The sequence below is a fragment of the Acomys minous genome (genome assembly GCF_964271855.1).
Source record: "Acomys minous genome assembly, chromosome: 2".
NCBI lineage: Eukaryota > Metazoa > Chordata > Mammalia > Rodentia > Muridae > Acomys > Acomys minous.
The window spans coordinates 100,754,779-100,774,154 of NC_140484.1; the positions used below are offsets into that span (position 1 = coordinate 100,754,779).

At 49.0% G+C, this 19,376-nt stretch overlaps 1 protein-coding gene across 8 annotated transcripts in view; it reads left to right on the plus strand.

The window, feature by feature from the left end:
- Positions 1-19,376, plus strand: part of APBA2 (amyloid beta precursor protein binding family A member 2) — a 226,919-nt gene that overhangs the window by 168,082 nt on the left and 39,461 nt on the right. For all 8 annotated transcript variants that reach the window (XM_084771985.1, XM_084771981.1, XM_084771982.1 and 5 more), the window contains one exon: positions 667-1,660. In XM_084771985.1, the coding sequence (XP_084628111.1) occupies positions 707-1,660 (954 nt within the window). In that variant the 5' untranslated portion in view covers positions 667-706. The remainder of the gene's footprint in view (positions 1-666; positions 1,661-19,376) is intronic.

Here is a 19,376-nt window from a genome sequence, read left to right on the forward strand (position 1 = left end):
TGTGCCAAGTAGATATAAAACTAGGCAGCACAATACTTTATGTATACACTTAGTTATTTTGACATGCAGTGATGGTATAAATTTGGGATCCAGTAGGATGTTTTAATATATGTGTATCTTGGGTGCTAAAACATGGGGTTTAGACCAGAAGACTTAATGGTCTTCCTTAGTCATGGGTCTTCATGGTGTCTTCAGTAGATGCTGTTATTTTTTCTCTTTGAGAGCAATCACTCCAATCTGATGACCCCTTGACTTGGCCACTTGGGTTACCATTATAAAGTGAGTCTTGTGCAGAGGTCAAGAGTGAGCCTGTGGGCAGAGTGTTCTCAGGGGAAGGGCATCTGCCTAGGTTCCATTCTCGCACCAAACTGATACAAGCCAATGAGTCTATGAGTCCCACAGTGGACTTGGGCATCCTGGTGGCTGTCTTCTCATTCATGCCTTCTTTCCAGCTCTGTCTATCCTTAGCCTCTTCCGGCATGGTAATAGGTTGTCCCTGACCCCTGAGGCATTCACATGGGACTGCTGCATCCTTTGAACACCTGTGCATCCACAGTGCTCTGAGCAAACGTGCTCTCAAGATATGGCGATGTGGGTTTGGCATCTGCCTCGGGTTGGCCATGGTCTATGTGACTCTGATGGCTCTCTCTACCTTCTTCTCCACAGTGGCTGCTACCAGGTAACAATGGCTGTGTGAGTGTCTGCCATGGCCCACCCCAAGTGCCAGAACCCTGCGAGCAGCATGTTGGACCACAGGGCCAGGCCAGCTCCTATCCCCCATGAGCAGGAGCCTGAGAATGAGGACACAGAACTGCCCCTGGAGACCTATGTACCCACGGGCCTGGAGCTGGCCACTCTACGGCCAGAGAGCCCCACGCCTGAGGAACAAGAGTGCCATAACCATAGCCCCGATGGGGACTCCAGCTCTGACTATGTAAACAACACATCTGAGGAGGAGGACTATGATGAGGGCCTCCCTGAGGAGGAGGAGGGTGTTACCTACTACATTCGCTATTGTCCTGAGGATGACAGCTACCTAGAGGGCATGGACTGTAATGGGGAGGAGTACATAGCCCATGGTGCACATCCCGTGGATACCGACGAGTGTCAGGAGGCGGTGGAGGAGTGGACGGACTCAGTGGGCCCTCATACTCATAGCCACGGGGCTGAAAACAGCCAGGAGTACCCAGACAGCCACCTGCCTATCCCAGAGGATGACCCTTCTGTCCTGGAGGTCCACGACCAGGAAGAAGATGGCCACTACTGTTCCAGTAAAGAGAGTTACCAGGACTACTACCCGACAGAGACCAATGGGGACACAGGTGGCGCCTCCCCATATCGCATGAGGCGTGGGGACGGGGACCTGGAGGAGCAGGAGGAAGACATTGACCAGATAGTGGCCGAGATCAAGATGAGCCTGAGCATGACCAGCATCACCAGCGCCAGCGAGGCCAGCCCTGAGCACATGCCTGAGCTGGGTCCTGAGGACTCCACAGAGGCCTGTCCACCCAGTGAGACCAGCCACGGACCCAGCAGGCATGAGGGAAGACCCAAGTCACTGAACATTCCCCCTGAGGCTAAGCACCCTGGAGACCACCAGAGAGGGCTCAAGACCAAGACCAGGACCCCAGAGGAAAGGCCAAAGTGGCCCCAAGAGCAGGTAGGCCTTAACTATCCCCAGGAAATGGGTAGTGGACCCTAGGGAATGTGATATCACCCAGTAGGTAGTAAAGGGGGGAGGGTGAGGAGGGGGGAGGGGATGATGACAGGTGGAGGGGGATTAGCTGCTGTCCAATTTACAATGCAAGCTAAGTTAATTTGCCCAGGAACTGTAATGATTCTGGAATGCTCCTGTCACATGTCCATCCCTTACACTCAGGGGCCCATACCACCCAAGGGCTGATGGGCAGCTCATCTCCTAGGAAATGCCCCCACTGCCTGAATCAGCCCATGCTAGGAGAGTATCCATGTAACCTTGGAAACTTGGATTGGCTGAGGTGGCTGAGGTGGTCAGGATGGTGAGAGAGGGATGCAGGCATTCATGCACTTAGTGAGAGGGGTTCACTTCCTAGTGCCCATTGCAATGTCTCCAGCGTTATCTTTGCCCAATGGGCACTTAGTTGTGAAAACCTACTGTCTTGTTAAAAATTACTATTTGAAAATTTGATGAACTGGTAGAGAAGAAATGTCTGCTAACACGAAGGAACAAAAGCATACGTTTTGTTTGAGTTATACCAAAGCAAGCATGTAGTCTAATAAACACGTGTGAAAAACCACCATCCCAACCACCCCCAAACAGAAAGAAATCACTGTGTGTAAGAGAAGATGTAGTTACCAGGTGTACCAGTAAAGGAACATTTCTTTGGCCCATGGTGTGGACTGCTTTCCTGGTTTGTAAAGCCGTAATTATTTTTCCCCAGAAGATTTCTTGAGTTTGAATATTTATTCAATATATATTGAGTTGAAAACACACACACACACACACACACACACACACACACACACACACACACACACACACACACACACACACACCCTCATACCCTCACTCGCACACTGGTGAAAGCTTGTATTTGGAATGTAAGTCACATTGACTTGCTGTGAGATTCCCCACATACTTTGGTGCCTTTTGTTCTTGCTAAGTTGGTAAGTGCCAGCTGACTTCATTTTGGGGGTGCTTCTGTCATTCACAGCAGTTCTGCCTTCATTGGGGGGGCACTGCGGGATATAAACTGCTATTGTACTAGTGAATGTTGGGGGCAGGGGTTCTGGGCCCTAGTCCGGGCTTCAGGCCAAAATGCCCACATTTTTATTCATTCATTTTCAGAACATGGGCTTGTCCCCAACAAAAGCGATGGCACTGCAGGGATGGATGTGGGTTGTATAGAGCATGTGACATACTGTGTTTTCTTGTAATAAGTGGCCTCCTTGTCAGAGGTCTGTCAAGAGAAAAGTATCTTAGAACTTAGTATGGACTGGGGAGAGCTGTGTTTCTCTGTCTCTCTGTCTCTCTCTCTGTCTCTCTCTCTGTCTCTCTCTCTCTGTCTCTCTCTCTCTGTCTCTCTCTCTCTCTCTCTCTCTCTCTCTCTCTCTCTCTCTCTCTCTCTCTCTCCCCCTTCCTCCCTCCTCTCTCCTCTTGCTCTCTTGCTTCATAATAACTGGATGGTCAGTTGAGTGACATTCCAAATTCTGTAGTCCTTTGGATTAGAGTGTTGGGGGGGTGTTGTTGGGGGTTGGTTGAATGAATGCAAATAGAAGCATGAATAAGTGGTGGCCATTTAGAAGGGCCAGTGCAAACGGGGGAAGTCTCGAGCTATCATGGGAGTAAGAGGGAAGTCTTCAGAGAAAGGTGTTCAGTCTCTAAGCCCAGATGTCCTTAAAGCAGTGCTGTCAGCCAAGAGACTGGAAAGCACATAAGAGCTAGCGAACGACTATATAAGGTTGCTTTGTTGTTGTTCTTGTAATCACCCATTCATTAATTTGTCCATTCATTCGCGAGCTACTCCTGTCAAGAAGGAGCCTAGAAGGACCTAGCTCTAGGCTGACGTCACAAATGAGTGAGCTGAGTACTCCTTTGGGAGACTCTGTTGGGCCTTGCCATGTGGGTGAGTTTGTATATCCTGTAGTCCTTGGTAGCTCGTCTCACACAAGGAATTCTGAAATTGGGCCATTAATATCCACCGGTGAATAAACGGGGACATAAATACCCATCAAATCACCTTAGAAACCAGATTCTCTAGGAAACACACGTCCTTGGATACTTCGTAGGTGCTTCATTAGAAATCACAGCTGTGTTCCTAAAAGGAATCTTTTACTCCCCTGGGACAGCCAAGCTGTGCCAGGAACTATCAAATACCTGGCCTGAGGCAGTGAGTCAGAGTGTCACCAAGTCCCCAGCTTAATTCCTGGAGCCATCCACATGGTTAGTGCAGCACTGCCCAGAACTGATGCTACAGCAGAAATGAATGAGAGAGAGAGAGAGAGAGAGAGAGAGAGAGAGAGAGAGAGAGAGAGAGAGAGAGAGACAGAGACACAGACACAGACACAGACACAGACACAGACACAGACACAGACACAGACACAGACACAGACACAGAGAGAAAGCTAGACAGCCCTGGCCTCCCAGGTAGACTTTTTCTGTGACGTGTGCCCTTGGCCTACAGTATGGGCCTCACAAGGGCCACCCCAGAACTACTCAGTCCTATTTGCATTTCAACAAGATGGCATGCATTGAAGTCAGAGAAGCAATGCTGTGGAAGCGTCCAGCTGGAGGGACCTGACAGCGTCCCTTGTCTCTCCCCCACTCATATTGAAGCTGGAAAACTACAGTCAGGGTTAGTTTTTTGAAGTATGGTTTGAGTGTCCCTAATCTGAAAATACAACATCCTAAATACGCCAAAGCTGAGGCTTCCTGAGTGCTGGCATAGGAAAGTGTCACACCTGCCATCCCGAGACAGGCCACAGCCAAAGCACAGTGCACTAAAAAAGACCATTGCAAAGTCAGAAAAATACCCCAAATCTGCGCCCACTGATGCTCTCAGGCATTCTGTGCAGGCAGCTCTAGCTGCCCTGAAGAGAATCCTTCGGTCACTGCACGGATGACAGTGAGTACAGAGTCAGTGTGAGAGATGCATTTCCCACAGGCCCACTAGGCAGCATAGAGAACTCTCTTCCTGTTTTCGGTGCTCCCTTTCAGACCACAGCACTGAGCACAGGGCCCACGGCTGTCATCTGGCCCAGGTATCTTTACCATGCAGCGTTCTTACATCAGACATATCATGCTCCCAAAGGATTTTCATAGTTAGTTCACTGACCTTTTGATGTTGCATTTGGGCGACGTGTCACATGACTGACGTGTATTTATTTGTCAGTGCCTACCCTGCTACCAAACACACAGATGGGGGATGGCATTTTTCTTCTGTGTGTGAGGCTGACACAGACATCTTTGTACAATTGGTCTTTCCTGTCGTTTTGTACTTTTTGAGGGCCAGGGCCTAAGTCACACATCAGTGTTGACCCTTTAAATTTCTGCGCAACCAACTTGTCCGAAGGGCTCTTGTCTCCTGCGAGGTACGGTGCCACCTCTTATCTCTGGGACTTTCTTCTTTTCCATTTCACAGGGTGCTTCCTGCAGTTTTGCTGCCTATTCCCTTCAGTGTCTTTTCCTTTGAATGGGGACTGTGCTATTTTAACCATCTCTGTGCTTATTAAGATACAGCCGACCCATCAGCCGTCCTCCCACATCTTTGGGGCACAGAGGGAGTCATTCAGATGACTCCTTCTTCCTACACACGGGTGATGGATTTACAGTGGGCACTGCTGTGGGTTGGCCTCTGTGGAGAGCAGGTTGCACGGTGTGATGGGAAGTGGGATGTATGGCCTGCAGGTCTGCCTGTGCTGTACAGTACTCTGCATGTTCATAAGGCTCCCGCTCTTCTATAAGTTACAGCCCAACACCAGGGGAAGCGAAAGCAGAGACTGACAGAGAGGCCAGGGATGGTGCCGCCCACAATGGGATTGGACCTCTTCTAGCAATCATTAGCCACAAAAGTGTCCCCTGGCCTTACCTATAGGCAATCAGATGGAGGTATTTTCTCAACTGAAATTCTTCCTCCCAGATGACTCTAGCCTGTGCAAAGATAACAAAACGCCAACCAGGATAATGTGGTGTCTTGAGGAGCTGCCTTCCAAGGTAGAAGGCGGCAGTTACAGAGGAGACTGCTAATTAATAGCATCAGCTGTAAGACTGGGGAGGAGTCGGGGGGAGAGTGCGGGCAGCTGCCAGGACTCCCTGGGATCCCTGAAATCTACCAGGCTCCAATGCCTGAGGAAAGAATTACATATAAAGCTAGCCTTTAACTTCCAGCAGCCGTCTTTGTTTTGGATCATCACTAGATGGTTTATAATGCCTAATATGAGGCCATGCCATGTAAGCTGTTGTCCTGTGTTGTTGACTGGAGTAATGGCAGGAAAGTGAGGATGTGTTCAAAGCAGATGCAGTTTTGTTCTTATGACTATTTCCCACCCACACTCATTTGACTCTTCAGACGTGGAATCCACAGATGCAGAGGGTCGGCTATGTTCAGTTGGCAGATGAGTTGAGGGAAATTTCTCTGCTCCGTTTCTCTCTTCCTCAAGGATCACTCATTGCTGTACACAGCATCTGGACTACTTGGCCAGAGTTCCCAACATCCCATAACCTTAAGACCTTTCCTATCCATCATGACAGAAACATGTGGAAAATAGCAACCCAAATCTCATCCTAAGGTCCAGAATCCCTTACTCAATTCCAGGAGGATTTAATGCCGGCCAATGCTAATGATGAACACTTTTTATTTTTATTTTTAATTTTTTATTCCTGGGACCCTTCATTTCTGAAGATTTAGTGATCGGTTGGCTTCAGTATATACAAAATTCTTGGCTCACTGTGAAAGTGGCAGGGGAGTCTGTGGCAAGGTACAAAGGGCTCAGGGTCTCTGACTTCAGGAGTTCTAGAACAAGCCAAAAGGTTCAATGCTGAGGTTGGCCTCCTCAGACAAATCAGGCATGTCCTGGTTCCTGTTCTACTGCTCCAAAGAGACACCATGACCAAGGTAGCTTATAAAAGTAGACATTTAACTGGGGGCTTGCTTACAATGTCAGAGGGTGAGTCCATGGTCATCGTGGTGGCCGGCCTGGTGGCAGGCTAGCAGAGCTGGAGCAGTAGCTGAGAGCTCGCGTCCTGATCTGCGGGCGGGAGGCAGAGGGACTGGGCCTGGCGTGGGGTGTGACTCCTCGGGGGAATCCCAATGACACTCCTTCTCCGTAAGCAGTCTAGTAGCTGGGAGCCAAGCACTCAGATATATGAATCCATGGGGACCGCTCTCATTCAAGCATCCTTAAGGGAGTTGAATCAAAGATAGGATAAGTGGCTTCCCCCTTGCTGTACAGCTTAGAAGGGCTGAGTTTTTGCTCTAGGGGACTGCTCACCTGCGCTTTTGAGGAACACCGTCAGCACACATCTGTCCAGCGCCAAAGACCCTCTTCTATGGATGGGTGTGATGGCCCGTGATTGCCGGTTCTCTGTGTGGGCTACTGAGCATCTGGCTTTAGCAAGTGCTACATAGCTTGCTTTGGAGTAGAGTCTCCCTCATTCCTGTCCCCTTACCTGATGCCCTGTGAGATCCATCACGAGATAAAGCACTTTGAAAAGTCCCGAGGAAGATTCAGCCCTTTGGAACTTGGGAATTTCAGGCTGTTCCCCGTCTGGAACCCTAACATCGCTCAGTTGATAGACTTTGATTCACAGCCTAGTTCGACAGCTCTACCCATGGGTCCAGGGAGCCAAATACGTGCTCTGATTATTTGTGGTTTTCATGATTTCTATTTATCACCAGCCCAGCAGTGTTTTCTAGCAAGAACCCTCTGATAATAGGAAAACAAGAAAATCAATACCTCATAGCCAGCTTAATACAACAGCTAAAGTAAAGTGTGATCCAGGGCCTTCAGCCACATCGAGTGTCACGTCCTTCACCGTTCACCACCGAGATGCTCTGTCTGCGACATTTCGCTGAGGCTTGATTTACACAGGACGCTTCCAAATTGCCACGTGAATCTTGGTGCCAAATAAGCAGAGGCGATGCTTTCTGAATGCCTAACTTTGACTCGCTTCTGGTGCAGTCAGTAGTTCGATGTACATTCTGGAAAGGTACGTCACTCTGTCGCGTCTGGTGGTGTGCGAAGTAAGGGTTAGCTCCCACTTTACAGCAGGGAACTTAGAGAGGGGTTCAGTGGGACTGCCAGCATCCAGGTACCTCTCTGATCTGCAGGCAGCAGAGGCACAGAGAGGCCGAGAAGATGCAAACTATCCAAGTTCAGACAGCGTTCTGGAAAGTGCCTAAAGACAGAGATTTGTGGGCGGGGCGGGGGCTTCCTTGAGGAATGACCTCTCCAGTCTTACTCAGGAGGAAAGACTCCTCAGGCCTGGCTCTCTGTGCAGGACGTCTGGCCTCTTGGCCTCTACAGCCTTCCTGCAATCCACCCTCCTCTGCCCACACATGGCCTTCTGTGTCTGCACGTGGGCTGGCTTCGGTAACCCATACTGGTTGCACTGAGCTTTTCTTCTTTTTAAGTCACCATTCTCTGTAGGCAGTGTGACAGAGTGATCTCTGTACCTACTTTTTACAAATTCCCAGGGCTGTTTTGAAAGAGGAATCCAATAGGTGCTGCTTGATGCTCTCGCCTGCCGCATCTCCTGGAGCTTCTGAACTTGGTGGCCGGAGCTTGGTGGTCTAGCCAGCAGACCTGCTCTACTTGGCTTTAAGAAGGTGTTTGGTGATGTGTAACCATAAGTGGCTGTGATTGTCAGGAAGCAATTAATTTGGCAGAGTGTGGGGATGTGGGCCAGGCTTTATGAAACTTTTGTTAAAGTCAGGGTCTAAATTGTTTTGGTTTCTGAAAATTAATAACTAATTTTATAATTTTTAATTTTCAATGTATAAATTAAGGGAGTTCAAGTTTATAATCTCAACATGTATGCAGTGTAGGGTGGCTTAATTAGAACTTTTAGAACTGCCAAGTCCGTAACATTTTCAAATATTCTTGATTCTTGGATGACGATTACTAGGGCAGGGATGGCTTGTCATGCTCGTTGCACAGGTATGACATGACGATCTGAGTTCAAGCCCCTGGCACCTGTGTAAAAAGGAAGCCCTTTAATCCCAGCACTCAGAAGGCAAAGACAAGATCCTCCAGGCAAGCTGCCTAGATCAGCTGAACTGACAAGCTCTGACTTCAGCAAGTGACCATGCTTCTGTAAACCAAGTGGAGAGCCATGGCTCGATGTCAGAATCTGGCCTTTGCACATGTGTGTGCGCATGCATGTGCGCGCGTGCACAAACACACACACACACACACCTCACACATGCACTCTCCAGAATTTTCAGTCCTTCTACTAATATATATTCATGAGGTGTCCTCCTCTGGTTCCAAGAGAGGTCAGTGTGTGATCGTTGAGACTATGTCTCCCACAGCCAGGAAACCTGGAATTTACCCTGCTGTTCAGAATACTTTGAAAGGAGTACCTGCCCTGACCACACTCATTTCCAGAGGCTGGGAAGGAATAGTGACTTGGACCTGGGTGTTGATGGAGTGTAATAGGTATGTGATCTTGGTCCCAATGATGAGGAGGAGGAGGAGGAAGAAGAGGAGGAGTTCTGAGTCCAGGAAATCTCCAGTTTTGCAGATGTCCCATGATGGCCAGGTCTAGGGGTTCCAATGGAGCAAAATGATGGCCTTGCTATCAAGAGTGACACAGGAAGACACAATTCCAGCTGATGAGGGATAGCAGGTAAAGGACAGAGTCGATCTAGAGCCACAGAAGAGCAGCGTAGGGTGAGCGAGGCAGCTGCTCCTCTCTGAGGGTCTCCCCAGAAGGAGAGTCTCACATGCTATCTCTTTGGCCTTTTTTCTTGCTGGAGCTCTACATTTGGAAGGCAGGAGGCACTCACAGCTCCCTTAGCTGCCCTGATTTTCTCATACCTGCTTTCTAGTAGAAAAAGAGATGGGGATCCCACATTGGCCTCTCACTGACTTCCAGTGTTGCTTGGGGTTCCCTTTCACTATAGGCATCTTCTCACCAGTGCCTCCTCTTTACAGTCCGTTCTCTTTCAAACATGGGGTAACTCTCCCCTACAGGTCACCCCATGTCCTGGGCTGTCCGGCTGCACCTTCCCTCCCACCCATTTAGATCGGTGCCTTTGTGTATCGGGCCCTGCGGTTGCCAAGGTGAGGGTGGCCCTGCTCCTTGATTTCAGAACCCATTCTGGAGGGGGAATCAGATAAGGAGAGACTGCTTCCTCCGTTCCCCTGTCCAGGTGGAGCTGGGTACTTAAGAAAGGCGCCCACCCAGGTGAGGACAGACTCCAACATGGGAGAGAAGTGCGGGAGTCTTTGGGAAGTCAGCGAATGAGTGAGGGAAGCCATGGGCACTGAGCAAGTATCCCCAGCAGGGACTGGACCTATAGCTGTGATGGACTGTGATCCCTAAGAGAAGATGGGGAAAACAGATGCTCCAGATTGAGCATCGTGATGAGAGGGAGACGGAGAACGGTTATCATTGGGGGAGGAGCGGAGCTAGAAGAGCAGTGGAGTAGAAAAGCCGAGGGCTACAAACATGAAAAGGCCAAAGTCAGCTGAGGAAAGTATGGGAAGGCTTAGCAGGAACAAAGTTCTTCAGAGGTGTGGCCATGAGGGCCCCCAGGGGCAAGGGAGAGCAGGTCTGGTGGGTTGGGAGGGCAGAGTCCCTCTTGGAAGAGGAAAGAGGATGCAGGCAGTATCTATATAGGAACTTACAAGCAGGGACCTGAAGAGACAGAAGGCTGGAGAGGGTGACCCAGTGCATTTGTGTTATCGACTAGAGTTTCACTAGCTCACCAGAGGGATTGATTGCAGATTCATGATGTGAGGCAGGAAGCTGGCCTCTGTACATGCCCCTCTCTCTGTTCCTGGTTCACTCCTGCCCATGACTCACAACATCTCACAGGGCATCCTATTTACCAGAGGCTGGACCAACATCCAGTTGACAAACATGGTTAATCACATGGCACTGCCTAGGAAGTATCTCCATGCAGTAGTTTTTTTAGAAACATCATCTGATTGGGAAGGAAGTCAGCACAGATAAACATGAAATGTGGAAATGCAGAATGTCACACATGGTGTGTTCACCTGGAGTGTGACATGGCACTCAAGGGATTTTTCACCCCACAGCACTTACTCACATCCAGTGTTAAGTCAGACACTAATAAAGATAGGGGCTGTGGTAGCAAGAGGTTCGTCAACAAACAATAACTTCTAACCATAGGGCAGACAGTGTCAGACATGTCAGACAGCACAGAGAAACAAGCGCAACCAAGACATCTTGGGAAAGGATGTGATTAGGGTGGTGCCCCTGGAATAGATGGGTGTGCCCATTGATTGCATAGCTTACTACCTTTCTTTCACAGAAGGCAAGCTGGCATCTCTCCACCTGAGACCAAGCCAAGGTTCAAACAGTTGGAGCTAAGAGATGGCCACATCTAATTTCAAAAGCCCAGTGCCTACTTCCTCTTGCCTTAATCCCAGACACATAGGTCAGGAAAGCACGAAAGCACGTGGTTCTGGTTGAGCTAAGAGCAGCTAGTGAAACCCGGTGGGTACTGTCCTTGGTGCTGACACATTGCTGCCTCTCGGTGGCCTGCTCTGCCTACAGCCTGGTTGGTTGTGTAGGACTGTGAGCCCATGCTGGATGTTGGCTGGTTAGAAAGTTGCTGATCCACAAGAGCAACTCAGAGAGATGACTTTCTGGCTGGACGGACACAGGGTTGGGGAAGGCATTGCCCATTCTCACCGGCATTTCCGTTGGCTTGTATGCGTACAGGTAGCCTCCGATTCTGCCTGTGAGATCTGTGTGCCCACTCTACTTTCTGATGTACCCTAGCAATGCTCCCTGACACTTGCCACACAGCAGTTCTAGAAATCATCTGGGAGGGATCTGTAACTGGTCTTCTATCTGAGTGCTGGGTTTGGGGTGTCTGTTGAGTTTTGCCATTGTGCACTCCTGCATAGACCCCCCACCCAAAAGCCTCATAATGGGACCACTCCATATCAAGGCCAGGGCTCCCAAGTGCCCTACATTCCTTTGCTACTGCTCTTTCCAGTCTCTAAGGATAGAAGCCGTTCCTTGGTGTGATCCACTCCCTCTCCGTTTACTTGTTCCCTAATATGCTTTTTTTTTTTTGGTAGTGTTTCACCTTGGACATGCTAAGCCAACACACTTACCACAGACTTATACCTCTAACCTCCCCGTTGTTCATCCATTTGTTTCTTCCTTCTTTTACTCACTCATTCACCTCCTGCTATGTAAAAGATAGCATGGTAGCCACTTTCAGAAGCACCAGTCAATCTTCAAGAAGGGAAAGACCACCCAGTCCTCAACCTACAACCTGGGCAAACTGGCTTCTGGGGAGAGATCATGGCCTGGTTACTTTTTCAGGGATTTGTGGATCATTTGTGCCTCAGTTGTTGTGGTGAAGGGACAAAGAAAAGCATTGGCCTACAACTGATGTGGTTCATCATTTGTGACACTGAGCCCTAAGGGCAGTGGATGGAGTGAAGTGAGCCAGTCGCGAAAGGACAGGTACCATGTGACTGCACATCCATGAGGTTGCCAGAGCAGAAAGTAGAGTCATGTCTTCCAGGGACTTGAAGAGGTTTGAGTGGAGAGCGATGGCTTAAGGAGTATGGGATTTTCAGTCGTGCAAGAGAGAGCTGGGTGTGAGTGGTGGTGAATATGCTCAAAGCTACTCAAGTGTACAACTTAAAAATGGTTGGCAGTGTAAACGTATTTACTATTGCTAACTGATTTGAGCTGGTCTGGAACATCAGTACCCAAGCTGAGCTGGTCTGCATGTCGGTAGTCAGCATCACACACACACACACACACACACACACACACACACACACACACACACACACACACACAGACAAAGCCACTGGGACCAATCTAACTGGTTTAGTTAGAACAACAGTAGAAGAACTGCCTACTGCCATTTAGGTTGTGGACACAGAACATGTATGTGGTCATATGGTCCATGGGTCTGCATCTCTTTAGAGGATACTCGGGGTGATTGCAATCCCCTAAGTGGATTAGCACATCCTCAGATGGAACAAAAGGCTCCCTTTCTCTCCTGCATCTTGGGTTGTGGTCATTATTACATTAGCCTCACTTTGGCAAGAGAGTGTGAAACAAAATATTACTTAAAATGTTATAAGCACAGACAGCTGGCAAAGGGGCGTGGCAGAGGTCGTGCTCTGTGAATAGTAAAATCAGCACACAGACATGCCTTGCATTACAATGGGTTTATATTATAGTAAGCCCATAAGCCTCAATTTAGAAACTTGTAAGTAAAAAACAAGACCACATTCCCAGCATCAGGACCAAGCTGCACAGGATGCTGTGGATAGCTGTGCTTTCTGCTCCCACCTGCGTAGCTGATGAGAGCTGTGGCTTACTATGGCAGCTAGCATCCTGATATATAACTAACTGCATTGCATGCTCCCAGCCCTTGCAGGGTCCAAAGCCATGATCTAAAGTACAGTTCCTCCTGATAAAGAGTTTTTTTTTTTTAAAAAAAAAGAAAAATCTGGTCATAAATTGAGACCCTCTTATCTTGTAAAATCTAACACCAAAAGTTAATTCTACTCTTTCCCTTACCACTAGCTTTAAAAAAGCAGACACTCCATTTTTATATTCCCAAAAGCTTGGCAAGCGGAAGCTAATTGGATCCTTGGTATCATTTTACTATGTTACTTGGTGAAATGTCTTTTGAATTCTGAGTCACGGGATTTAGCTTGAGTGTCTGCTGCACTGGACTGATCCTGGGAGTTGGGAGTCAGTTGGTTATGACTGAGCACTAATCACATTGACTGCAGCTGGGGCCCCTTTCCTCTTAAGGGAGCACCGCTCCGGAGGTAGCAATATCCATCCATGCTAGTCATGCCAGCCCACGTGGACTGACAGAAGTCAAGCGGGGAAGATGTCCCCTGGAAATTGAGACCTAATATTGACTTGGCATTGGCCATCGACTTTCTTTTTGACGTGGCACCTTTGTTGCATTCCTCTTTCAGATGTCAAGCTAGTTTTCTCAGAATGTGTGCACAAGGCTTGGGGCTGAGTGCAGGACAGCTAGGGGGAAATTCAGAGAATGGTCCAGGCCAGACTCCTGGGAGGACTCCAGGTTTGAGCTGTGGATAACTCCAGGCAATTGCTTTGGAGCCTCAGAGGGTTCCTAGCCCTGCATCTCTAGCCAGATGACATCTTCCCTTCAGATTGGCAGAAGGGGGAAAATGGCAGCTGTTCACAGCTAACTGGCAGAGCTGGTGGTGGAAGAAGCAGCATTGTCGCAAAGAAGGATGGGTGGAGATATTCTTGTCTGAGACTTGATCAAAACCAAATGGGATTCTCCCTGGCTGGGTAGTATGCATTGTGTTAAACCATGAAACCCCTGTGTCCCCTTGAAGGTCCTTAGTGTGCCCTTTCCACACGTGAGGCAGGTGCGAGGTCTGTGTGGCTCACCCCTTCGTTTGGCTGCGCTTTCTACTTTCCCTGTCTGTGCTGAAGCTGCAGGGCGCTGCTGAGCTGGACAGGGTCACGAAGAAGGCTGTCTAGACATCTAGAGGGTTCCGTTTACTCTTTTCATTCTTCACAATTTTCCTTTCACTTATTTGTTTTGGCAGTGCTGTGTCTGTAACCCAAATCTCCACTCAGGCTAGGCAGGAGCTGAACCACTGCTGGATAGCAGTTCTTCTCCTGTTGTTCTAACTGAACCAGTTTGATTGGTCCCAGTGGCTTTGTCTCTGTGTGTGATGCTGGCTACTGACATGCAGCCATTACTTTGGAGGTATAGTAATACACACGTGATGTACAGTTTGACATGGGGCCTATTTTGAAGTGAGGGTTCATTCGATGGCTTTTAATAAACGCTCTGAAGCCGTCACTGTCATCTCATCCCAGGGCATTCCCAGTGTCTCAAAGAGCTCTTGCCCTTAAGCAGTCTTCCCCTGCCCTACCCTCTTATATTTTCTATCTCTATGGATTCATCTATTCTGGAGACTTCAGTCCTATGCCACTCTTTTTGACTGGCCTCTCCCTTAGCCTGCCTTAGTTTACTGTTGCAGTGGTGCATCAGACCCTCATTCCTTTGGGGCAGAATGATTTTGCATGGGGTGAGCGTAGCGTGTTGTGACCATCTTCAGCCACTGATGGACACCTGGGTTCTTCCTACATTTTGACCAATGCCAAGGGTGCTGTGCATGGGCAAGTTGTCAGGGACTCTTGTTTTGAGCTTTATGGGGTGCATAGGGACGAGCAGAAGTTCCGGGCTGTGTGATCATGAGTAGTTAGGCTTGTATAGTAGCAGAGCAGTTTTCATCCCTAGCAGCAGTCAGTGAGGGTTCTGCCTACTCTGAACTTGGAAAACATTTAACAGCCCCGATCCTGTGGCTGGCTGGACTTGGCCTCTCCAACTCCCCAAACCTAATCTTTAAAGGATGCCTTTTGCTCACTGAAAATCCATTTATAACCTGGCTTATCCCAGGGAAGGCTTAATCTTGGCAAAACAAAACAAAAGAAAAGAAAAAAACTCGTAAGTCCAGTTTCCATGTTGCCAGAGGAATGTCAAGGGCAGAGTACTCACTGCATATCTCTCTGCCCTCAATTAGGAGTGTCCTGCATGGTACAGAACAAATAATCACTTACTCAGGACTGGCCACTTGTGGACAGGACAGTCTCCTCACAAGAGTTGGCCTGCAAGAGTGAGTTTAGAAAGAGAGGAAATTATGTTCTGAAATGCATGGCCAGGCACCCTCCTCCACTGCCTGCACCCCCACCAGGCTCTATGGAAAGACCACAAGCAGTAAAGTAGATACTGTGTCCAGCTGGCTATGCTGGCCAGTAGTGGAGAGAATCTCAGAGGGCCAGGCCTGGAGTCCAAAGCCAGGCTGGAGAAAAGGCAGCAGCCATCAGTCCCTGGAAGGGTAGCCAGACTGACAAATAGCACAATAAAAGGGCCTTTTAAATTAGAGGGCTGAAGCTGGGTCTAGAGTCCAGGCTTTACAAGATGAAGAGACGGTGGTAATAATTGCTCAACGTTATAAATGCACTTAGTGACACTGAACGGTAGGCACACATAATTGAGAAGGCAGATTTGTATGCAATGGAAAAACCAAAAGCTAAAGCAGATGATGAATAATTTTTAGTATAATGCGATCCGTGAAATGCTTGGCGTGGGGAGCATGGCCCTTCTCTCTTCCCATTCATGGACCTCACTAAAGATTTAAAGGGCAGATTGACCAGCTGGTCCCTGGTGTGTTTGCCTCGACACTTTTAAGCTATACATTGCTTCGCAAAAGCGATCATCCAATGGGAGTGACTGTTAGAAGAATAAATACTTTATCCCAAGTCCATTTTCCTCAAGGTAAATATTACATCAGTGGCCCGAATTGCAAGAGGGATAGAAAAAACGCATAACAGCATAGTTTTTTTCCACCTGAGCCCTCTATTGTCAAAAGGTGGACTCCAGGGACTTTTGAAAAGAATGTCCACATCCCTGAGATGGACCTTGCAGATGATGCTTTTGGCTTGTCCCCGCTCAGAGCTGACCTTGTGCAGCAGAGTTGGCTTGACTCGCTTGAGTTGGATGGAGGAAGAAATCTTTGTAGGCACATCAGATGATTAGGGCTGGCTGGCTGTTTTGAAAACAAAAGTAGGAAATGGTCCCCAGAGGACGAGGATGTCTGAGTCATCCATCAGCCATGCGGTTTCTCTGTTGCAGGGTCATGTTGGAGGGGGAGGTGTGACACAGTGAGATGCTGCGACTTCTCCAGATCTAAGCTGATGTTGTCTGCTCCTTCTCGTGTTCACGGGAAGGCTGTTGTTCCAGATGGCGCGAGCTGAGTGGGTGTGAGATAATTTTCTGTGAGTTCATCACAAGCAGCGTGGGTTACATTACTGGGTTTTCAGTTGAGTTAAGCAGACAAATCAGAATCGACACTTGAGAAATTCCAAACTTTATTTTGCACCAACTGGAGCCAGCATATTTATTCAGATGATTTATTCACATTAGTGTTTTTATTAAGGGTGTTTATCTCTGCGCTGAGCAGCTGTCCCTGGGTCCCAGCATGATCAGCCAGCCTCTGTCACACCACACACTGATCAGTCCTCGCAGAGGGGCATCTCCACCTGAGAGCGCATTTCACTTTTCGTGCTTGGTGCTTGCATTCTCTGACCTCTGATGAATGGCCGATGGTTTTGGCCACTGGGAAGGAAGGAGATGCTTCTGGTGAAGGACCCATGGTCCTGTCTTATTTGGATAAGTGGCTGGCTTCTGTACCCAAGGGAATGCCAACAGGATTTAAGTATCAGTTTCACCTAAGAGGCTTGGTGCCTCAAATCCACGTGGGCCTTCTCCTGCTGCCAGCCCCCTTAACATCCCAGCCCCATAGGTGTGGGTCAGTGCTGATGGGTTTTCCTGAAGAGAAACATCACAAGCTCACCCTCCTTCCTCTTTGAAAATCGGCCTGGCTGTTTATGGAAAGATGTGGTTGTCATGGTGATGAGCGAGCGGGCCCACTTGGGAAGACATTAGAGAAGATGTTGACATAAAGGAGGGGTGGTGCCTCGTGGTGCCTCGGGAAGACCTTGCTTTTTCATGGGTTCCCCATCATAGAGCCCCATATCAAGCGGTCCCAGGGGTATGGCATAGGGAAGGAGTTGACACCTCTTCTGTATCCTCCTGGCTAAGTCATGCATTCTGGCCTAGCTACCCAAAGGCCTAAAGACTGGCCTGTTTCAAACCCGGGAAGTTTGGGGGTGTGCGTGCAGCCTCCTGTTGTCTTGTTCCCCATATCTGGCCTCTTTTTGAAGTTTATGCACATAACTATTCCAGCTGCAGCCAGTGTGGTAGGTTATGTTTGTTGCTTGGTAGTTGCTTTCTCGAGGGCTTCTTGGGGATGAGTAAATCTGATCAGCAGCAGGAGGCGGGGTGGGCCTTCAGCAAAGGGAGTCCAGCAGGAGCTCATGTGCTGGCATCTTCCAGGCCAGTCACCGAGATACAGCAAGGCACACTCAACAGTGAAGGATCGGGGATGCCCACAGCCGAGCATTCCCTTAGAGAGATGTCTGAGGTATCATTCGATGTCTGAGGTGACATCCCAGAGACTCTTTCATGGGGAGGCATCAGGACATCCACAGCCCTAGGGAGATCTTATCCATAGTTGAGGTGGCATCCCAGTAGCTTGTATGGGATCCATGAGGTAAGGCACCCTACAGGGAGGGAAACTTGGTTCTTTCAGTTCTTCTCAGAGAGCTGGCCCCATGCAGCATCGGCCCTGTGGAAGGGGGAGCTGTTTACAAACTCAGCTTGGCTTCCATGGCACTGGATGGGGTTGGGGTCCAGGGTGATTACAGCTTACTATGGCGAGAAGGGTGGGCTCTACTCCTGGAAAAGGCATTAGGGGAGTGAAGAAACTTCCCAGCACTGCTGGCAAGCCGGAGGCTGGCCCTGGAATGCACCAGGTAGAAAGTCAAGGCTAAGGCTCACCTGTGTGTTCTGGCTGGTCCATCAGGACAGAAGAACAGGGCTGAAGCTCACCTGAGTGGCCTGACTGGTATACCAAGACAGAAAGACAGGATCTGGGGTTTTTATCTGTGTGGTCTGGTCAGGCCCAAGAATTCATGAGGGTTAAGGATAAGCACAGCTGTGGTCTTGGTTTACTTTGAACATATGTTCACATTTAGACCTCATTTAGAAGTATTAAGTGGTGGTACATGACTTTAATCCCAGCACTTGGGAGGCAGAGGTGGATGAATCCCTGCATTCAAGGCCACCCTGTTTACAGAGGGAGTTCCAAGACGATACAGGAAATCCCTGTCTCAACAAACCAAAAAAGAAAACAGAGAGAGAGAGAGAGAGAGAGAGAGAGAGAGAGAGAGAGAGAGAGAGAGGTGGGTGGACCGGCAACAGTTAATCCAGCTATGTAGAGTCTTTGGGAGGTAGGTAGGTAGCTTTATCAGGGAGGGGGTTCCCCATGACTAGATCCTGGTGGCTTCATTAAAAGAGAAGTCAGAAGAGGTTCCCTGTCTCACTCCCTGTCCCTTGCCTTATGAAGTCACCAAGTCAGTAGTCACCACAGACATGCTCTTAGCCTCCAGTTCTGTGATCCCAGGTGAACCCTTTCTTTAATGCATGCCCAAGTCTGGGGTATCATGTTGTTAGCAACAGAGCCTAAAATAGCGCAGGCTTCTAGAAGGGCCAGGGGAAGGAAGGAAGGACCAGCCAGATCCCAGATCTGCCCAGGCCCAGTGCTGTCCCAGGACTTCCTCAGCTACGGGAAGACAGGCCCTGTGAAGGGTGTTTGGGACGTCATAGTCATAGGATGTGGTGGGAACACCCTCTTCATTTCCCCTGCCCTCAGGAGGCAGCATCAGGTCCAGGTTTTCACCTGCCATGCCTCCAAAATCCAGCGGAAGCTGTGGTAGAGCAGGGAGGGTGTAGCCAAGAGTCATCATTCTGACTGGTGTAGAGCCCGTGTCTGTTCCTGTCAACCCCAGAGGGTGGCTCCTGGTTCTTTAATTTTTATGTAAACCCACAAACAGAGTGGACTACCATCAGGGAATATGGCAGTGACCAGCCGCTCTCAACCTGTAGTCATGACCCCTTTGGGGGTGGAATGACCCTTTCACAAAGGTTACCTAAGATGATTTGCATATCAGATACTTTCATATGATTCATAATAGTAGCAAAGGTGCAGTTATGAAGCAGCAATAAAGATAATTTTATGGCTGGGGTCAGGGGTCACCA